This window comes from Onychostoma macrolepis, chromosome 23, assembly GCF_012432095.1.
Source record: "Onychostoma macrolepis isolate SWU-2019 chromosome 23, ASM1243209v1, whole genome shotgun sequence".
NCBI lineage: Eukaryota > Metazoa > Chordata > Actinopteri > Cypriniformes > Cyprinidae > Onychostoma > Onychostoma macrolepis.
Window position 1 is genome coordinate 24712272 of NC_081177.1, and position 22011 is coordinate 24734282.

A 22011-nucleotide genomic window follows, 5' to 3' on the forward strand; every position below is an offset into this window, starting at 1 on the left:
TTAAGACTTTGATCTAATGAATGTTGCCCCCTGGATTCAGTGGATGGGGTTGAACCTCAGCGATCAGCGAGTCGTGATGTATGATGATAGCAGCAGAGCACGTGGAGTTAGCCGCAAGCACTTCCTCTGCATTTTTCCCCAATGACCTTTCACATACATTCATTTTAGACTGGCCTCTCCTCACCTCCCCTCTGGCCTTCTCAACCCTCAAGTCCTTCAGCTGAGGGTAATGCACGATGAGCATCAATCGAAGAAGAACTTGAACCCAAAGTACAATGCCATTTGGCTTGAAAAACGCCCCATATTCTCAGACTGCATTTTCCATGCTGTGCAACCCTGCTTGGTAAACACCAACATCTTGCTGATGACGTCTCAATCATCTGGCTTAATAGGCTTAAGATTTTAAATTGAATGTGTGAACATTGCTTACATGGTCCCTTTTGTGTGGAATCTAATTGGTAGGCATCATATGATCAAAAGGTATTGCGTTGCCTCTGATTTAAGGAAGGTGAGTCTTGTTGCTCAGCTTTTACTGGATCTTTATCAGATCTTTCTTTCATAGATTAAATCCTGGAAGGATGGTCTTGACATCAAAGGATGCTCTGTGCTGAGTGCAGCAAGTATAGCCTACAGTCCTAAACTTTAGTAAAGAAACAAAGATGAGTTTCATCACCAATCCTCTATCCTGCCCCAACTCATCTTCCCTCTGTCTACATCGGGCGCCAGTGGACTTCAAACCTTATAGCCCCCCCAGTGGTTAACCGATCCCCATCTTATCATTACCCTAAATTACATGTTTGTTGAGAACTAAATGCCTTTCTACTCTTGTGGGAACTCAGGATAGAGCACCTAGCTAAATCACTGCATATTCTTTGTTATGGGGGATTGAAAGTGAGCGTAAGTTGTCTGGACGAATGCCAGAGTCTCTGCCTCACTACAGGGAGGGCCTGGACACAGTCTATGCACGTCTGGAGCCTCTTCTGGAACCAGGCACGTCTTCCATGCGGAAAAAAAACTCTGTTGGTGGCAAAGGAATTAAATTTGTACGCCATGACTCTAATGAAAACATCCTCGCAAAGGTAGAGGGAAATGAGCGCATGGATATTTACATGGAATTATTCATTTGGAAAAAGTGGGTGTGCGGCTCCGGGATGCTGACTGGCATTGGGAATAATTGAAAGGAGTCGAGGGGTGGATGTAAGTGGAGCAGATGGACAAGGCCAGACAAAATACCAGACAATATTTAGATTCTGACCTTTTCATGGGGAACCAGTTAGGAAGGGGGCGTGATTCCGATTAGGAGGGAAACTTTGGACATAAGGGAAGAGGGAAGAGTAACTGATGGAAAATTGGGCTCTTCATAGCTCATTGAATCTCCCAGCGCTCACTCAGGAGCCAGTGCACAGCGTCTGGCGGTTTCCTCATGGGTTCCAGATGCGCCAACAGCCCTGTAAAGGTTCCTCTTTTTTACCGTTCTGATATTAAATGTGACGTAGTCACGTTTTGTCTTCCTCAAGAATAATTTCATATTTGTCTCTCTTGTAAGTTAGCATTTAGCTAATATTTACAACCCATTTTCAAACTGTATTCGTTTTAAATACTGAATTCCACAGACCACACAAGAACTACTATGCATTTTGTTACTCATTTGTGGTTCTTTATTTGTTGGATCTCCTCTGCAAAGAGCTGCATGGAATGTTTTTTTTTTTTTTGTGATCGAGAATCCAAAAAAAAAAAAAGAAGAAAGATTGCTGAAAAATTCTACTTGTCTCACTATTATGCAGCCAAAGAACACCTGTTTTACCACTACCATGTGTGTCCTAAATTACAAACTTGATCCTCCCTAGTGGGGAGTTCTTTAATGAAGGGTCTAATGGTCCTAATAGGCATATAAATAACTGGGCTTTCCTGCATCAACTCTATTAGAGAGAAACGCCAAGAGTTACCTCATGACTAGATTGCACTGTAGACCAAATAACTACTGCTAGAGACCTTATCTGATAGAGGGGTGCTAAATCGATTATTGTGTTCTGTGCTTATGATGTAATATTTGATACTCAATTTTTGATAATGTAAATGTTCCTGGACAAACAGTTCCACTTCCATTTAGATTTATTTTGTTGTACAATGGGAGCATATTCTAAGTGGAATAACATTTCACATGAGACCAATCTTTGAATCAAGTGAATCCATTTTATTCCAGCTGTTAAGCTCGAAGCTGTGGTCACAACCAGGAGGTCTGTGCTTGGCATGTCAGCCTATCCAATTTTGCTTTAATATACACCATTGTTTCATGTAAATCTCTAACAGCCCAAGTTTGCTTTTGATCACTTGAACTATGTGATACTTACAGAGAGAGCAAATTGGGTAATTCCCAAGGGTCTTCACTGGGCAATCTCTCTAACTGGTTATTCTGCAACATCCTGCAAAGACATCGTAAATGAAAATTAGAAAGATAATCAATTATACTCTGGTGAATATTAAATATTTTAAAACACTAAATGTGATTGTAAAAAAAAAAAAATACAAATAATACTAGTAGTGGCAATGGGTGGCCTTCTCTTTGTATTAACGAAATGTATATATATATATATATATATATATATATATATATATATATAAGTCACCACTAGTCAGTTCCATATGTGTTTCCTGGGTGGTATAGTTGAGCATTAACACTTGTCAAAAAAACAGACTAAAAAGGCATTTTTTTTAAATAGAGTATGTCAGTATGGCTCCAGGGCATAAGAGTTGTCCAGCTTACTGCTGATGAGGTTACCTGTCACTGACATCAATCAGTCAGGAGATATGATTTCAGGTGCTGTGTGGTGCACTTTTCAGTGGACAAAACCAGAACATGGGAGGGGCAGAGAGACTGAACAAGACGAAACAGAATGAGGGGGAGAAACTGCTTGGGTGGGCCACTGAGGTCATGCTCACAGGACTCGTCGAATAAAAGAACGAAAGAAACAGGAAGTGGTAGAACAATGACACTGAGCTCTCTGAACAAAGCAAATTATTCCAACGTGAGAGCACGCGGCCACAGACGTTGAGCTTTAATTACAAGGCAGACAGCTTTATCATGTCCAATCAAATGAAACTCCTGACATTTGACCACGCAGCAGAGAATTGCTAGTCTTTGAAGGAATAAATACGCCTTTGTGGGCAGGATGCCCTTATCAAGGAAATCATGGTGCCACCATAGCCATTGTGAATCTAGACTTAAAATGTCCAGCAGTCTTTATGATTTTGTGAACAAGCCTCTATTATTTTGTCATTCAAATGCCACAAAGTATGTATTCATCCCCCCTGCACTTTCAGTTTTGTCATATTTTCACTAACAGATGTTTTTTCATGTTGTTTTGGTTTATGTGACCCCACATTTAAATGTGATTCCAACAGACTCACTGAAAACTGAACATTAGTTTAAATGTCAGGAGGTCAGGTACTCGTGCCTCAGACAAGTTCGGTTGTTGAATAAGTTGTTGTACAAAACACAATAGGGCACAGAAAGCAAACAGAGAACATTTGTAACTATTGTTATACCCAGCCCAATCCATTTTTGTCTACATTGACCACTGAAATAAGATCTCTGACAATTACAATTATGTTGATTTCAAGACAAGGGAAAGGATATTAAATATTAAACTGAACTAAATTAAATGCATGCTCTCAGTAACCTACTAAAATGTAAATCTAGAAACAGTTAAAGAAAACATTTTTAACAAGGTACAATTGCAGAAAATGTATGGGCACATTATGAAGATATTTAAAAAAAGATTTTTTTTTTTTTCTTCACTTTATGGGTCAGTAAAATTATTTGATGTGGTAGGGCAATTTAGTGGTGCTCAATAAAACAAAACAAAAAACAATGTCACTGGATTGTTGAATGACAGTACAGGGCAAATTTTCTGTAGCTTCCAGGACGGCATGGAAAGGTGCACTTAATCCTGTGTGGAAATTTTGAGATGCATGTTGGCATGAATGAAGTTGTTCCATGCCTGGTCTTTGTCTGTCCTATTCAATTCAATCAACTGGGTTTAAGTCAGTCAATAAAATTAAAATCTGTCAATAAACCATCAACAAACATCCATGCATAAGGAACAGCTCAGTGACCATTCACCGCAAAGCAAAACTTGAATCATCACCTGTCAGAAGTTCTGTTTCTAATTTCATAGTTTGTGACACTGCAACAAAATTCTTTTTTCAGAATGAATCACCCTGAATGTTATTTTCCACAGAAGCATTAACTGAAACAAAAACGCTCTCGCTCTTTCTGTCTTTCGTTACTTACAGGACTTTGAGGTTGTAGAGGCCTTGGAGCACGGGGCCAGGGATGTGTCTCAGGTGGTTGCCCGAGAGTCTCCTGTGGAAGGACAAAAGAAGTGGTTTGGTTCATTTGCAGTCCAACACATTGATGACTTTAACAGAGAGAAGAGAATCTGGTGAATTCATAAAGACGAGTATGCATGTGTGTGCGTTCAAGAGCTCATGGTGAAAACAAAAGTGAGAGATCTCTTTGGAAGCAAGAACCACCGCAGCTGGGGTTCAGATCTCTCTGGCCTCTGGTCTTTACCGCTCATGTACAGAAATCTCTATTGTATGGTCTCCAAACACGTCAACACATTTTGAAAGCAGAGCCAAGATATGAATGCGCTCTAAGCTCCTTTTGCCTCCTGTGGCAACAAACATGCCATAGTACAAGTGAATTTATACACAATGGCCAAAGATAAAATGGTTAGAGTTGCTATTGAAGTGGAAAATGTACTCCACGGTATGTTGTTAGACCTTAGTATTGTTTGAGGGCCTCACGGTACAATCAGTGCGCAAATTATTAGAGTTTGACGTGTTTACTAAAACCCGAAATGGTGTTTTCAAACAAGAATATAATGTAGTCAGAGTGTACAATGTCACCTGATGCTAAACAGACAGTCTTAAACAGAAATTATGTTCCGCTGAGGTAATCATATCCACATGATGCGTTCAATGCCAAAAGTGGCCTATAGGTGCCAAAATCCAATTTGAGTCATTTCAAGAAATCATCCTTTAAGTTATCTACCAAAATTTCAGTTGACCCCTTAGAAAATTGCTGTATAATGCACACACAGCCACAGCCAAGCGGAGCATCATGGCTGATAGCTACCTCTGAAAGTACTCAAGACACAGGAAAGACGTTCCCAGAGAGAGTGAGAACAAATATCAACCAGCTGTAGGCTCACCCATCCGGACTAATCAATTTGTTTATCAAACAAATCACTTAATAAGTGTTCGTGCCTGTTTTTTCCTGGGTGGCAGAGTTTGAGGAAAGTCTGTCGAAGCCTCACAAGGAGTCATGACAGGCTAAACAGGACCACCCATACCTCCAGACTTCTTTGCCTCAAAGTTGCTCCATCCTGTCGGGGTAGCCTCAATCTCCTTGTGTACTCCAAACGGTTCTTTTTGTGTGACAAGATGAAAGTTTTGAGAATTGCTGCCAATGTTTAGCATGTAAGTCAGCTTAGCTAATGTGATGGGTGCGACAGCTCTGGCAAAGCAACAACCGTGTTGTATACAGGCACATTTACGGCCACATGAGCCCAGAAAGCAGAACGACAAAACCCAGAATTGGGTCTATGTCAAGGTCTGACAGATCACACTCTCTTATGCGCTCACACACACTACCGTCTTCCGCCACTGAGCCATTAAGTCTCTGAGGTTTTTAATGGCTATCACTTCATGTTGTGCCAGACCACACTCCCATCCGTCGATTCTATTTCTGGTAAGACCGTGTGCCGCCACTCTTTCACAAACATTTGTTTTGCGCAGGGCAAGAGACAGAGGGAAATTAAGCAGGGGGATGGAGGGGCTGGGGAAGGCAAAAATAAAAGTGTCAGATTTGGAGGCTGCGAAGCTTAGCGGTTCACCCTGTGTAAATAGGCCAGTGACGGTTTCACATGCGTGTCGGATGAGGTTTCAGGCACGTACCACAGCAAGCTGTTCTGCTGAAAGCTCGTGCCAGCCCTGTGGTCAACTTTTATCCCTCGTTATAATTCAGTCATGTATCTAAACACTGGAGCTTTCTGCTTTATGTATTCTCTCACATTACAGACAAACATGGCTTTAATACTAATTTCCTTAAGCCACTTGTGTCAACATGTTGTATATTCTTCTGAGAAATGTTGAGTGTATTGTTATGAATATTAGGGATGTTTGTAAAGTCTTCAAAATTGAATCTGGCCATGGAAACAAAATGAGATTTCTTTAATATCTCAATGCAATTACATTGTGATGCATGTATACACAGAAACGTCACTCAGTGGAAGGTATGCACAAACTGGAATTTCATTTCTGTATATGAAGTCTTTCTCACTAGTGCGGTAGCTTCTGACCCTTCTCCTGGAGGGCCATTGTCACGCAGATTTTAGCTCCAACTTGCCCCCATCACACCCGTCTGGAAAATTGTCAACAGGACAGTGGCTCTCCATGAGCACAACTGGACGCCCCTGCACTAGATATTTTAATGCAGACTTCTGTTTGACATTGGTCCTTGCTTCATTTGGTTGGTGAGCAAATGGTCTTCTGAACAGTGGTGTGCTCTAGCAAATCACAGCCCATAGTTACTTGGAAAATTGGTCTGGTTTGAGTCATGTGAAGTGGTATTATTTGCAGTCAATATGAATCCAATCCATGCTAAATTGAATCTGTGAGCCTCTGTTGCAGATGTAGCCAAACCTGCTCCTGGAGGTTTACCTTACTGTTACCACACACCTTCCCTATATCATCAAGTAATCCTGAAAACCTCTATTACATTCAAGTGTGTTTGTTTAGGGTTGGAGCTGAACTCTGCTGTAGTCCACCAGGGGCAGGGTTGGCTACCAATGCTCTGCTGATAACCTAGTCACGTTTTAGGAGTAGCATTTTAGTATTCTGTGCAGCCCCAGATAGCACACGTACGTCTGCAAGATGTCTGTTAAAGATCTGTTGATCTGGAAAGCATCTGCTGTCTACAAACATCTGACAGACATCTATAAGATGTCAGTTTTACATACATTCTAAATCATAAACATCTTAAAGACATCTAATAGACGTCTATTTGACATCTAAAAGGAGACGTCCTATAGACGTATTGCAGATGAGCAAACACCCTAAAAAATACGTCTTGCAGATGTAAATGCAGATGTCAAATAGACGTCTCCTTGATGTACGTGTGCTATCAGGGGCTTGTCTCAGAATGAAACACTGGCATCATCTTGTCCTGAGTCGTTAACTGATAGTGCTCACAGTGGTAGTCTCATTAATGATTTGGGCAGATGCTGGGGATCTACTACTACACCAGCGGTGTCCAACGTTGGTCCCAGAGAGCCACAGTCCAGCAGAGTTCAGCTCCAATTCTAATCAGACACACCTGAACAAGCTAATCAAGGTCAAAGGGTTACTAGAAAGCTACAGGCAGGTGAGTTTTTATCAAGGTTGGAGCAGGACTGTGGCTCTTCAGGACTGACGTTGGCCACCCCTAAACTACACATACTACCTCAAACCCAATAATACAACATGAAAAGAGACCAGAGGAGGCAGGATGAGGGGAGTGGAGTCAAACTCAGGTTCAGAACAAGCAATCAAACCAAGTGTGAAAACAGCCTAAGAGACACTGCATTAAACAGAACCTCTTTGAACCCTTCCCTAATAACCTGTGCCAGCCTTACTAGTCTTTGCTCTGAGTCCAAAATTGTCCAAACTGCCCTCAACACTCCACTCCCCTACAAAGGATCATTGAATAGTCAGATTAAGGAAGGTGTGAATGAGAAAAATATGCTATCGGTGGCAACCATTTCAAAAGCTTCAATACATTTTGGGGTTTAGCTCTAAAGTGATCTTCAAACCAAATGGTGTAAAACTCAAAAACAGTTTTTCAAAACAGAATTAATGCATTTTGTTGGATGCAAGTTACACAGGGCATATTTACTCGCTGTAGTGTGGGATCTCCAACATCTGTCTAAATCAGACCAAACAATAAAAGTCTGCATCAAATGAAGTGTGAGCTGAGCTTTTTCATACTGCAACTTTACCACAGATGTTTGTTGAAATTAAGTGTCAGGACACATTTGGTTGTCAAAAAGTGCAATCACAACCTACTAACAGCTCTATTTTTGCAGTTCCAGTCCGTTTTTAGCATCAATTGCGACCTCATAAAGCAGCAACCGCATGTTTATGGGGAGTAGTTTACAAGAATCGGCTGCGTTGCAGATAGTGTGTGTAAAAAGGTGAAGGCTGGCCGTTGTCATTAGACCACTGAAAGCTGTGTTGACAACAAGCAGCACAAGTCAGAGGCAAAAAACTTTGGGATAGCAGGTTAGTGTTAGGCCCCCTGCAGCACATCTGTCTTCTGTTAGATGCCTCATTGGGGGCCAAAATACCGTAAAACTTTAATCATACTCGTCTTTTTTAAAATTTTGGTTTGTTCGTGGAGAGGTAATTACAGTTGAGTTTCAGAGAAGAATTGTTAGCAGAGAAAGAAAAATAAGGCCTTGATGGGACTCATACTGGTTCAACTCTTAATGTATTCTCATTTACTCTCATCTCATGGATGTATCAATAAGGAATTTGAATTATAAAGTGTTTTCCTCATCCACATGGAATCTATTCAAAGCCAAATAAAAAGGGTAAAAAGCTTTTCAGATTTCAACCAATTTGAAACACCTGTCATTCAAGAAATGTAAATTCCATGCATAGCTGTTTATTAGTTGAAGTGCAAAACGGAATAAATGATTGTTTTCAAACAGGTTTACGAAACGCTCTCCCTGTCTGCTATTGGTTGGAAAAACTAATAGCGCTGCTTCAAAACACACACTATTAAACAATGTTGCTATGTTGGGCTGGTAAGGAAGTTTAACTTATAAATGGTATTTTAACACTGAAGAAAAAAATGCACACTTTTCAGCTTTAAACGTTTTAGCAAATGTAATCATCTAGCAGTCAGTTTACCATATTCTACAATGTTGAAATCCATTCTGCGGATTTTCCCACACAATCAGCGCATAAAAACATCAGCAAATTCCTTCTAGCCCTGCATATCCATAATCAAACTTTATTACAGATTTTATTAACACGTTGCAGTATGCAAACATTAAACCTTTTTTCCTACTTCTTTTTGGAATAAAGCCTATATGATAAATTACTTTCATAGAGATAAATGCACACTGTGCCCTTGAGATAGCTTTAAAAGAGCTCACTTTCATTGTCTACCTGTTAAATTCTTATTTTTGCAATTACCACAAGCACACTGCAAAACAATGGCAAACCTGCACAAACAGTGATTACTTGAACAAACTGCTTAAACCACATATGTATTGCATTATTGAACAACTGAATCTGAAGAATTCTCTGACTGGTGAAAATATCATTGGCTTTAAAAGCCTAAGAACCGGGTCATATTATTTGCAATACAGTTTCCTGCGATATCAATTTCACAGCACGATGGAAAACGTTTCTATAGCTAAATCATTTTTGATTGGATCCTGGCCTGAGGAGGATCTGCAAATGGAAAAATGTACACGTTGTGACTGCACTTCCTCTGGCTTTGAAATCCGAACTCTAGCCAGCTCCCTGAAAGTGACCTTGTCTTCTCGAATATGTATTCATCATCACTATAAACTCTGACCTGTGCGGAAATAGGTTGAGCACAGCCCCTTTCGATTCTCTTGTAAAAAAAAATTGGGTTGATTTAATGGCATTTACACAGATCTTTATCACAGTGCTCACACTCTGTCCCATGTGGGCACTTGTAGAAGGCAGATTTAAAAAAAATAAAAATAAATAAAAAAATCCTGTAATATGTCTTTGCTCTCATACATCTCTGATAAGACTAACCAAAAATTTACATTTCAGAAAAACAGATAAGATTTAAGACTGATTCCCCATACCAAAATTGTCCTAACTTTGATTTCACAAGCCAGTGTTGTGGAAGCTGCTTTGAAAAGTTATTTATGATTGGCTACACTACAAATTAATAGTATTGACTAGTAACTTACTAAAATTGACTAAAATGCTTAGAATTCTTGCTTCAGTTTGTGATATTTTAGATTTAGATGAGTTTACTACAATTTTACAATGTAGAAAATGGCAATACAGAATATGCTGGTATGTCTATTAGGATGACTTTTGGCTATTAGTGATTGAACACTGTAAGCATGCATTTAGTTTTCATTTCAAAAAGCTGTAAGCTGTCTAATTATATTATAAGAAATATTCACATATAAGCTATATCTAATAATACAAAGAATCCGTGAGGAGATCAAAAAACATTCAGTCTAATCTGACATGAAGTGTCAGAGATATCCAGACAGTTGAAGTCACGGTACAATGAAAATCACCTCGACTAAATGCAGTATGTTACCATGTTTTGGTTACTAAAGAGAATCAAAATGAGGGTTGCTGTGAAAGGCGCTGATTGGATGCATTTCGACATCCAATCTTTCCAGGTGGCATTATCTTTGGTAAAGAAAAGATGAGAGAAGAGAAGAGAAAGGAGAAGAGGTTATCTGCAAACACATGGGTAGGGTGTGGGTTTTTACGTAGGTGCTAATCTAAGTGTGTTTATCTGCGTCTGACATTGTGACTGTAATATCAGCCTGCAGTCTGATGAAAGACATCTGCACAGAACACTCGATTTGCTGATATATTGTCCTGACAATATCTACAGAAGAGAGGAGATTATATCTGAAGTAAAACATAGATGCAAATGTGTCTTTGGGACATTCTTTAAAGAGGGACATCACTTTTTAATCACTTAAGCTTGAATTTAAGGGTTTTATGTGTGTGAAAAATCATATTTTATTTTTTTCATATATTAGTAATATTTTATGTACCTGTATCTCCTGCATTGACATGATTAAGTTTCTATATATGGGATTGGAACTTTCAATACAGTATATAAGATACATGCATTAGGTCTTAAAGTGATTGCAGCAGACTAACATAGTTGGATAGAAGCCCATTTCCACCACAGAGTAAAATATAAGGTTAAATGCACATTTATTTATTCATTTTATCTCACAATTTCTCGCAATTCCGAGTGAATATATTGCAATTTAGAGTTAGGATCTCACAATTCTGACTTTTCCCTCCAATTTTTTATATCTTGAGTGTTTTTCTCAGAATTTTGAGTCCACAATACATCTCTTTTAAGGGGAGTTTAATTTTGTGCTTGTCTAACAAAGTTTTTATTTTTTTTCCCCCTATTATTTGGAAGAATTCTTTACTCATTTTAAAGTCATATTCATGCCTTTCTGAATAAAGTATATGACTTAGAGTACATTCCTAGTCATTATTTAGTTGAGAAATACCACCTGTTCTACTTTCTCTGTCATTTTCCTTTATGACTGGGTGGCTTAAGTTTCTGACCATCCAATGACGTGTAAACATGGACAATCCTGTGTCAAGCATCTGACATCATAGACGTTTTGCAGCTTGGAGTTTTGAAAGTTATGGTATGTTTTCATAGTACAAGCCTTTTTATCTCAAAAGATCAAGGAAAATTTGATTGCTTATGATACGACCCCTTTAAGGTTGACGGCGTGTGACTTCAGAGGCAAGCTTTGCAAACAGTGCATGACTTAACCCTTGGCTTACAGCTTGACCACGAAAATGAAAGTAAGATTTTTATCTCACAGCAAGTTAGATTTCTATACTCTTTCCCAGTGATTTTGGTTACATCAAAAATTAAAGCCTGACAAACTCAAAGAAGAGCCGTTTTGATCTGCCTGATCCAGTAAAACTCTTTAAACTCTTTTTTGTACAGCCATATTTCTCAGATGTAAAGTCACTGTCATGTGTGTACCGAAAATGAGGCCACGTCATCGTTGTATAGTGGAAGGCGCCAGGTACAGGAGAGGATACAGTACAGTCTGATATTAAGCTCAGTCATTAAATCAGATGGAAGCTTTTGTCAGATGACTGTAAGCTTCTCTGTCCTCCAGTCTGCAGTCACTGCAGTTATCCTTCATTAATTACAGGATATAAGACAAACCCAGAACTCTAAAGATGGTTTAATCACGCTTCACTCGCAAGTGTTAAATGAATGCTTAATGACAGGGATTAAAGATCAATGAAAGATTAAAAAAGAAGGGAATTAAAAGAGAGGAGAGGGGAGTGGTGCGCCCCAGGAGATCATCTGCAAAAGCAGGTGGGTGGCAACCTCCAATCTAGTTATTTATTTAGCTTGAACTGCGCAGTGACCATAGAGATGCATTTAAACACTCCTCAATATGGTTAGTAACCAACCTCAGGGTAGGGATCTTATTGCCATTATTGTGTCAGAGACATAACAGTAACACTAAAGGTGTGTTCAAATGTTTGGCTGATATTGTACATATTTATCCACGTTCCTTTAGTTCAAATATTGGCGCAAGATGCAAGCAATGCCAATTTTGCGGTTTTAAATCAACCGTAATCAATGAATTGATAAAATAGCAACATAGAAAAAGCGTGCATCTACCTACATTGCTGCAAAACCCCCAAAACCACACTTTTACATACAGTTCACTACAGTTTCCAGCTGAAATGAACACCAAAGGCAGTAAAACAACATCAACGTTTATTTTGTTCACACAAATTATGATTGCAGGGGAACATTTATGATTACTGAAGACCTTTTTTGCGCAGTTCCGTCCACACTGCTACGTTATGACCTCAAAACATATTTGAAATACTAAATTAATACATTTTGACATTTTTATCACATACTCAGCTCCATTATATGGCTTTTCTGATGTAGTAAACTTGCTCAGTAGCACACCTGGTAAAGCACTGCACTGCACACCTTGAAAGTGTCAAGAAACACTTGCAAGAAGCAATTTAATATCATTTTGCAGAAATGTTGCCACAGGTTCGTTTTTCCATTTGAGCCTGAGTTGCAAAATTCATGTACCATGAATGCATTGCAAGTCACTTAGAGTAAGCATCTTCCAACTGTGCAGGCTCAAGTAATAAGTTCCTGGCGCCTTTCTATAGAGCCATTATGTGAAATTTAAAGAAACAAGTTCGACCTGCTCTGGTTATGGTGGCCATAAACAATGATTCTTCATAAATAGATTTAAAATGAAGGAAAACATTGAATTAAATGTTACAGAGATGCACGGCAGAAGCAAATGAAATCCTGGGAATCTTGGGTGTAAGATATCTAAATACAGTAGTGTCAGTTCTGGCGCTGCGCCGAGCTCTGCCGCAACATGTTTCATTCTGCGTGTCTGCTAGGTGTGTTTTTAAAGGACCTATTTATATTCACAAGAAGTTTTCGTTTGATGTGTGTAAGGAGATCTACCATTCACTTTAAAGGATTTCTGCAGTTATACTTTCCAGCTAATAGCAGGACTTTGATTTATTTTGTGGCAGCTCACTGTTTATCTTACTGCCGTGTAAAGCAGACACTGTGTCATGTTCATTTTTTGCGTTTTGCACAAGGTGTTATTTTAACTGCGTGTCTTCGGCCTTCATGCTGAATATATATGATCGCGCATCTGTATTTGCTCATCTGCTCTGCAGAAGCTTCCTCTGATGTGAAGACAGCTTATTTCTCTGTGTGTGGTTCTCTGTTTTCATACTGTAAGTGTGTGTGGAGTGTACAGCTCATCTCTGTGATCACTTCACATTGATCTGACGACCATCACATTGAACAAGACATGTTACAAATTACTACACTGAGTCTGTGCGTGTGTGTGTTTGTGTGCGTGCGTGCGTGTGTGTGTGTGTGTTGGGGGCTGTGTTTGATGGATATAGCAACACGGGCTGTGTAATTTGCTCCATATGAGTGGGGCTGCCGGTTGGGTTCTGGTTTATTATGGCAGGACAGAGCGGGGGAAAGCATTCAGAACTCTGCGGTAGGTGACTCCAGTGCTGTCACCTGCACTGACAGGCGTCAATCAAAATGATTCACCTTCACCTCCTTCAGGTCACGTGACCACGTCCTTAAAAAAGAGGGATTCCGTGCGCCCACAAGGCCAATTTGTAAAAATGTGTAATGTAAACAGCTTTTATGAAGATTACAATTTTGGTTTGTAGATTTTGACAGATTTGTAGCTTTATGACTTTTCTAACAAAGCTTTTTTTGGAATTGTTATTTTTGCAAATGTAGATTAAAGCACAGCATGGAAACATCACATTTAGAGCTTGGGAATAATGTTAAAAAATGAAAATACCTGTATGCATTTCTTTCTTCTGCAGAGCGTAAAAGAAGATATTTTGAAGAATGTGGGTAACCAAAGAGTTTTGTCATCTATTGACTTCCACAGAAGAAAATCAGTCATACAGGTATGGAATGACATGAGGGTGAGTAAATGGTGACATAATGGTCTTTTTTTTTTGGGTGAACTATCCCTTTAAAATCAAATCTACCATCCTCTCCACACATACCAGAGTTCTGAAAAAGATTTATCCATCTCAAACTGTTTCTCGTTACCTAGATTTTCACTGCAGCTGAAATGTAAACACAATTTTTTGTGTGAAAATACACAAATTACATGTATAAACATACACCAAACAGATGTGAATTCCAAACATTGTCAAGACGTGATTTGTGTGTTTTTTCTGTGGTTTGTGTTTAGTAAATTTGCTGAGGACCCCTCTGTATTTCTTGGACAATTAAGATACACCGTCATTTACCTCCCCTTGTATAGTAAACAATGATGTATCAATGATTTCTCCACTCGAAGCACAGTTGTACTACTGTTTGTGTCCTCACGAAGGTTGTTCCGTCACTGATGAAGCCAAGTTTAGGCTTTTCCGTTTATTGCTGTTCCACATGAAAATCACCAAAAATCAAAACAAAACTCTCAAGACTAATTCTGTCTGTCTGTCTAGCTATTTTGTCTCTGTCTGTCTGTCTGTCTGTCTATATATTTCTGTTTTCATGTGCCTGTCTTTGTCCTTATGTCTATTTATCTATTCTTTTCATCCATCTCTCTGTTTTCATTTATTAGTATTAGTGTTTTCATTCATGCTTCATTGTTATTCTGTCCTCAAAAGGGTCAAAACACCATTAAAGTCCTCTCCATGGCAGTCACGTCCTCACTGGAAGCAACACAAAGCAACAAGTATGTCTCATAAAATGTTACGACATGAAAGTGGACAGTAGAGACCAACAAAACCTTTTGCACTCCTCCAAGGCTGAAGCCTGCCAGAGACATGAGCTCTATATTTTGTTTTTTTGGCTTCTTGTTATAAAATCAGAGATGGGGACCAAAGCAGGGTTGAGTCTGTTGAGGGGGTTACATTAAAATTGCAGCTGGTCTTTTTCCTCATATGATACCTTTCAAGGCTTTCATCTCCAAATTTGGCCCCAGAGAACAGAGGAGAGGTAGAGAGAAAGAGCAGTGTTCATCACATTTTCGTTGATTTGCACAAGCATCTACAATGAAAACATCAGATGCTGAGGCTTAGTTGGGTACACGGTCAGAGTGGGCTGACGAGAGAGGGGCTTAAGGGTCATCATGGCCTGGTGCTCTCCTGTCTTGTTTCATAACGTAAATCCTACGCTGTATTAGGCTCTGAGGTTCTCGCGTCACCAGGGTGTCGTTCAAAGACAGGTGTTCACTTGTAAGGCCCTGATATACTTATGGCAAAGTGTTTTTTTGTTCTTCGCTGAGGGGTAAAAATAAGTCTGAAATACCTGAGTAGCAGTTTAGTGTTAGCAAACTTCCCGACGCCACATGCTGCTGAGACACATGTTTAGATAAGCAACTATGTGCAGCACTCTTTCCTTTCAATAAAATAAACACGACAAATATAACAGCGGTGAGAAAACAGCAGTTAAGCAAGCATCGGATCATAGCGATGTGGATATGTTTGCACCAGATCTACAATCTCAAGATCAAGTCAAGTCACGTCTATTTATATAGCACTTTATACAATAGACTGATTTAAAGCAAGCAGCTTTACAGTATTAAACATGAAATTCAATTAAAATTTTGACTTCAATTTCTACTATAAAGCATCTCGCATCTGGCCTCGACTGATTGAACAGAAGAAATAAACCTTCCGAATCAAAGATGCCGGAGCCACAGAGCCACACCTACCTATCACATCATCGTCACGGACCAATGGTAGTTCAAAGGTATTTAGCATCTGGAGCAAACTTTTCCGGGAAAGTTTAGTCCAAATGAACTCCAAACGAACTTTGTTTTGGCTCAATTTTGATGATGTCACATCAGTTTGTTCTTCAATATACCAGTCTAAAGGCTGGACATACTTGAGTGAGTGAATGTTTCTTGTTGATTTGTGCTAAACCTACCAGGAAACATTTCCTGACAGTATATCCAGTTAACCTTCACTTGAGATAACGTGAGAGCTTCTTGCTTGTTACAAATCACAATTAGTAAAGCAAACACCAGCAGTATTTCCAGTCAGCCGTAATGCCATCAGAGCAGCTGATTAATGGCCTTCACATGAGGGATTAACCGTTTCCGAATGGGGCAACAATGCACCCATTAAACCCCATCAGCAGTGACGGGGCCTGTCCTGTGAGATGGAGGTACCTTTAGCCCTCTAATGGCTCAGCATCAGCTTGCAATAATAAAGAAACAGAGCAATCTGGCCGCGGTTTGTTTGGTTGATGACGAAGGAGCCATGAACTGTGATTTCAGCTGAGAGCCATTATGGAAACAGAGTGAAAGGTGGGAGAGGGGAGCTGGCCGTGGCCTTGTGTCTCACACAGGATGAGGAAGATTGGAAGACTTAAGAAAACAGGAGGACGGGTGTGAGACAGGAATTCCAGGTCTTTAGCATCGGAGTGCTCCCTTCTTAAAGGTGCTGAAAGGTCACTTACTGCTCGAGCCTGGGAAAGAAGCTTGTGCTTGAGTGCTATCAGCCTATGAAGTTTAGCTGGACTTCCAACTGGTTATGCCGGTCTGTTTTGATTGTTTTAGAGGGGTTTTGGACACTTGTCAGCTATTCAGGTTGAGAAACCAGCTGAACGACTTGCTAGACCGTGCTGGGAGGCCAGTTTAGTCAGCAGTATTTGTATTTTTGACATCAGGGCAAATCATGGTTAGGTTTATGAGAAAAGTATGTGGCATTTCTTTAATCTAGGTTACCCTTAACAAGAAAGATACATAAACAAATACTAAAAATACCGAAGGCCTGGAATTCGTGTCTCTCACCAATCCTCCTATTTTCTTAAGCCCTCAGATCTTTGTGATTTTTTTTTTTTTTATACAAACTTGATACAAAAATGATACATAGTTTTCTGTGGTCTGGTCTGAAATCTGAAACTAATAGTAAAAGTCTAAAAAAAGGTACTCGTTCTGTTTCTTAACACACTTAAGTAACTGCATTTTGCACTTTGTAATAATTAAAAGTTAAATTAGTTAAATTAAAAAGTTTTACTTTGAAGTATACATTTTAAATCATTGTTTCAATAACATTTTATGTTTTTAAAAAATGCACTTATTTTAATGTGTTGAATAACATACTTGGGTGTATGTGAAGTACTTGATTAATTGTATAATAATATTTATTCTTTATAATATAATGTTAATTGTATTGTGTTGTTCAAGATTACATTTACAGGTATTATATTTTAAATGGTTTAAACTGCAACTTCATCATTACAAATATGTAATTACAAATATATTTATATCCAATACATACATATTCCTGTTGAAATTAGGTATATTTTACCATAAATGCTTGTCAGTACATTCAGCAGTACTTAAACCACATTTCAAAGACAATAGAAATACGAAATTACATATAAAGTGTCAAAAAGCACTGTAAAGTTTAGCTAACTGCATGTAATATAAATTGAAACTAATATACATTTGAATTTAATTGCAATTAAGAAACAATTGCATGTCCAATAAAATTACATTTTGGCCAAAGTTTAATGCAGCACTACATATTTTAGGGGAAAAAATCAATCCCAGAATGCATTGCATAAATTATTTTATTTAAGATACCGGACAGACAGATTTCACTAATTACTGGTCATTATTGAAGAAAGCCGTTAAATCTAATGATATTTATTTATAAAGTTTTACCTAATATTTATGTGTGCTATGTACTTTTTAGGCTTATTAGAGTAACGCCATTAGTCAAATGCTGTTGGATTTAACTGTGTGTGTTGAGTGGTGTGCAGAGTACAGCTGTTGAAATCATTTCTATTTAGTTTAGATTTGCTACAGTATATAGACAGTACAAACTAGCTTTTGGATGTGAGTTCTTGTGTGAACTCAGAAAATCATCAGTTCTGAAGAAGGTGAGGTAGAGCTGAAGTCAAAAGGTGGGGTTTAGGAAGTAGAAGGACATACTTGGCTCAGATTGCGTTTCATCTGTCCCAAAGGCGCACAACAAGACTTCCTCTTCCCCCTTCCACACTCACAGATGACCTTGGAGTTGATAGGACAGCAGCCAGAATCTGACAGCCGCAGGTCATGGGAGTAGTTTGTGTAATGCTGAGGGACTTCGGTGGGTTATAGTGTTACAGAAGTGAACAAGCAGATATTGATGGCTCAGTCTCAGTTCTGATTGAAGTAGACACACACCGCATAACTCAAACACAGGATGTGAAGGGATAGCGCTTGGGTCGGGTCAAATCCGCCTCTCTGGACGATAAACATAAAGACTTGTCTGTGTTCTCTCATCTTATACATTTTATCACATCTGATTGTTCCAATTAATCATTCGCATTTGGTAGGCAGCTTAAGGTGTAACAGAGACTAAAAGAAAAAGCGAAAACTCCCAAAGAGCCCGACGCTGTCCCCGGGGCAAAGAACTTTACAGATGATCCTCAAAATTGTAATTTAGACTCGTGAAATTACTCTGCGCAAACTACAGTGCCTAGGGGTGTAAACGAGTACCAGAAAGGGTGAAAACACACAAATTCATCATTCCCAGCAGCACTTCAAAGCATGAAATGTATCTCCCACTAATATCACTGTAATGTGTTTTCAGTCAAACTGTCTCAAGGAGTTTCTTGCTGTTCATAATGCAGTTATTAAATAGAAACAAAGAAGCCCATTATATTCCTTAACAATAAGTACAGCTAAAATAAAAACAATATGATTTTAAAGAGGTGTACAATGTTGCTAGGGTTCCAGTCTGTAAGCCAAGCAACGCTTGGGGCATTAAAATCGTATTTCAATATGACACTTTTTTTTTTCTCTCACATTCTTGTGTCAACACTTTAGATATTGATAGTTGTTATTATGTATTATGTTTAATGATGTGTGCATTCATTTAATATCTTAATTTCAGTTAATGAAGAACTGCAGAATTTCAATAAGCTCAAACTTTTTTTTTTAACTTTTAGTTTTACTCATCATTTTAAGATATTGTGAAATATTAGGACCTTCAATCCAGTTATAAGTTAGGAGAGAATGGTATATTCAAGGTTTGTGCCAAAGCAATCATATATTAATAATAAAACATAATCCCATATTAATAATATGATATGTTGCATCAATATTTTAAATAATATATTTTCAATGCATTATTAAATTGTATTTATTTGAGTATATTTCAATAATGTTTTATACTAATAAATTAATTTTGTACTCTTTTTTTAATGTATAAATTAAATTTATGTGGGAAAGCTGAACTAACAAACAATTAGAAAGTGTTATTTTAATATCATCGAGATACTATACAGTATCTTATAGTATAGTTCTGTTGTTAGTTTTTATATAAATTATATTTAATTTCACATTTAATTAGTTAAAGTTTTAGTTGTTTTGTGTTTTTGTCATTTTTAGTTTTTTTGTTTACAGTATGTCTGTATGGTTTTTATTTACGTCTATTTAAGTTTTAGTTACTTTAGTACATCTAGTAAATACATATGAAATATTTTATATTGCATATTGTACTGAGTCAAGACGTATTGTGATTGTTAGTTGAACAGAGGTTTCAGGATGTACAGAACGGCTTCAGATTTGCTATTTTGTTGAAGCTTCGACATTTCCCCCACTTCGCCCTGTTGTTTGAAATGTAGCAACAGCACACCATTCCCAGGGAAGCGAGGACTAATTCAGTGAAGTGGAATGAGGAATTGCCGTTTGCTTTGACAGTCACGCCATAAATATTGACTCCTACAAAAATGCTACATTTCCTGCAGCCCTCTTCCCGTCTGCACGTCCCGCAACACTTTCTGACAGCTTTGGCCATTCCAAAATCCCAATCCATCCTGTTTGTGTCAGTCAGGTGTCCAAAAGTCCCAGCTGCTCCGCAGACCTGCTGCTGCTGCCGGCGGCACCATGTGTGAGACGCCACAGCCGCCAGGTGCTTTTCATTTCAACCTTAACGCTCTCCAGAGACTCTCAGAGGGGTTACGCTAGGTCTCACCTGAGCTAATTGGTCCTTCAGGGGGAAAAGTGTGAGCAGACATGCTATATTGCTTTAGCCTTCAACTTCTTTTGATTGATGGCTGACATGTAAAGGTCTAGACAGAGTGTGTACATGCTAGATGTTGGTATAAAATACATTTGATCTTTTATGTGGCTCTGATGAAGCTGCAGGATTTACTGCATAAATCTGTCTCAGAAACGTGACCTAGGAAACTGAAAAATTTACGTTTTCACCAAAAATACAAGATTGGTATAATAAAGACCTAATTTAAATGGGTTTCCTGCAGTGTAACATGCTATAATACAACTGAAACTATTTTATTTGTTTTTCAATGTTTTATTATTATTATTATTATTATTATTATTATTTATGCATTCATATTAACACATCAATAACTACATGGGGGGGAAATTGTCTTGCTTGTATTATTTTCTGGTGAAAAAAAATAATAATAATTTTTAGAAAAAAAAAACTTACTTGAGAAGCAAAACTGAGGGGAAAAAAAGTTGAACAAAATATAGAAAATAATAAGAAATAATGGGACAAGAAATAAAGAAATATTTTATTAATTTAATCCTCAGTGCATTAAAATTAATCATTTGAACTAGTTTAGCTGTTTTTATTAAAATAAAATAAATAAGAAAAAAATATTAAGTGATTTTTGCAGGATAAAATGAACTAGTGAACTGAAATTATGTAAAACCTAAAAGAAAAAAAATGCTATTTCAAATAGCACTTTTAATATTAATGCATTAACTAACAATGAGCAATACATTTGTCGCAGTATTTATTAATGTTTGTTGACATTAATTAGTTTATGTTTACAATTTACACAGACAACAGATGCAACGTTTGACTTTAATAATAATAATAATAATAATTCATTACATTTATATAGCGCTTTTCTGCTTATCCAAGCATTCAAAGCGCTCTACATTGTCAAGGGGTATCTCCTCATTCACCACTACTTTAATAATGTATTAGTAAATATTAAAATGACCATTAATTAAGATTCATTAATAAAAGCTTTATAAATGCTTAATAAATACTTGAAAGCATCTTTCATCATTAGGTCATGTTAACTAACGTAATTAATTAATGTTAACAAATCAAACCTTATTGTAAAATGTTACCCAATTTCCCTTATATTCAATTTCATGTTGATAAAAATATATGGTAATAAATGTTATAATAATACAACTTTAATAAGAACAAATCAACTACGTCAGCTACCCAAATACACAACGCATGCTAAGGTCATTATCAGCAGAGCTGATGATTTCATTTATTTGTTTATTCCTGATTTTATGGTACACTTCTATCTAGGTCTTGTATAACACATCTGGAATTACGTCAGTCTCCAATTTAACCTTCACTGAACCACTTCACATAAATAACCACTCATCAACTGGAGTTTTTGTATACACTGCTTTGTCACACCATAGAGGTGAACGCAGCTGAAATGCACAGCAGTGCAGGTTTAAATGCCCTTCAAATGTACTTACAGTTCACTGAGGAAGTGCAGGTTGTGGAAAGCGTTGGGCTGAATCTCACTGATGTTGTTCATACTGAGATCCCTAAAACCAGAAGAAAAGAGAGAGAAACAAGAGAGGTCAACGGCAATGACAACCATACCAGTGTCAGACATTCAGTGTCACATTTTCCCTCAGAAATCAAGAAACATACATTAAGAAACATTAT

At 38.0% G+C, this 22011-nt stretch overlaps 1 protein-coding gene across 1 annotated transcript in view; it reads right to left on the bottom strand.

The window, feature by feature from the left end:
- Nucleotides 1-22011, bottom strand: part of LOC131532145 (leucine-rich repeat-containing G-protein coupled receptor 6) — a 91498-nt gene that overhangs the window by 22796 nt on the left and 46691 nt on the right. Inside the window, exons 2-4 of the mRNA XM_058763580.1 lie at nt 21816-21887; nt 4295-4366; nt 2352-2423 (exon numbers count right to left, since the gene is read on the bottom strand). Of these exons, the coding sequence (XP_058619563.1) occupies nt 2352-2423; nt 4295-4366; nt 21816-21887 (216 nt within the window). The remainder of the gene's footprint in view (nt 1-2351; nt 2424-4294; nt 4367-21815; nt 21888-22011) is intronic.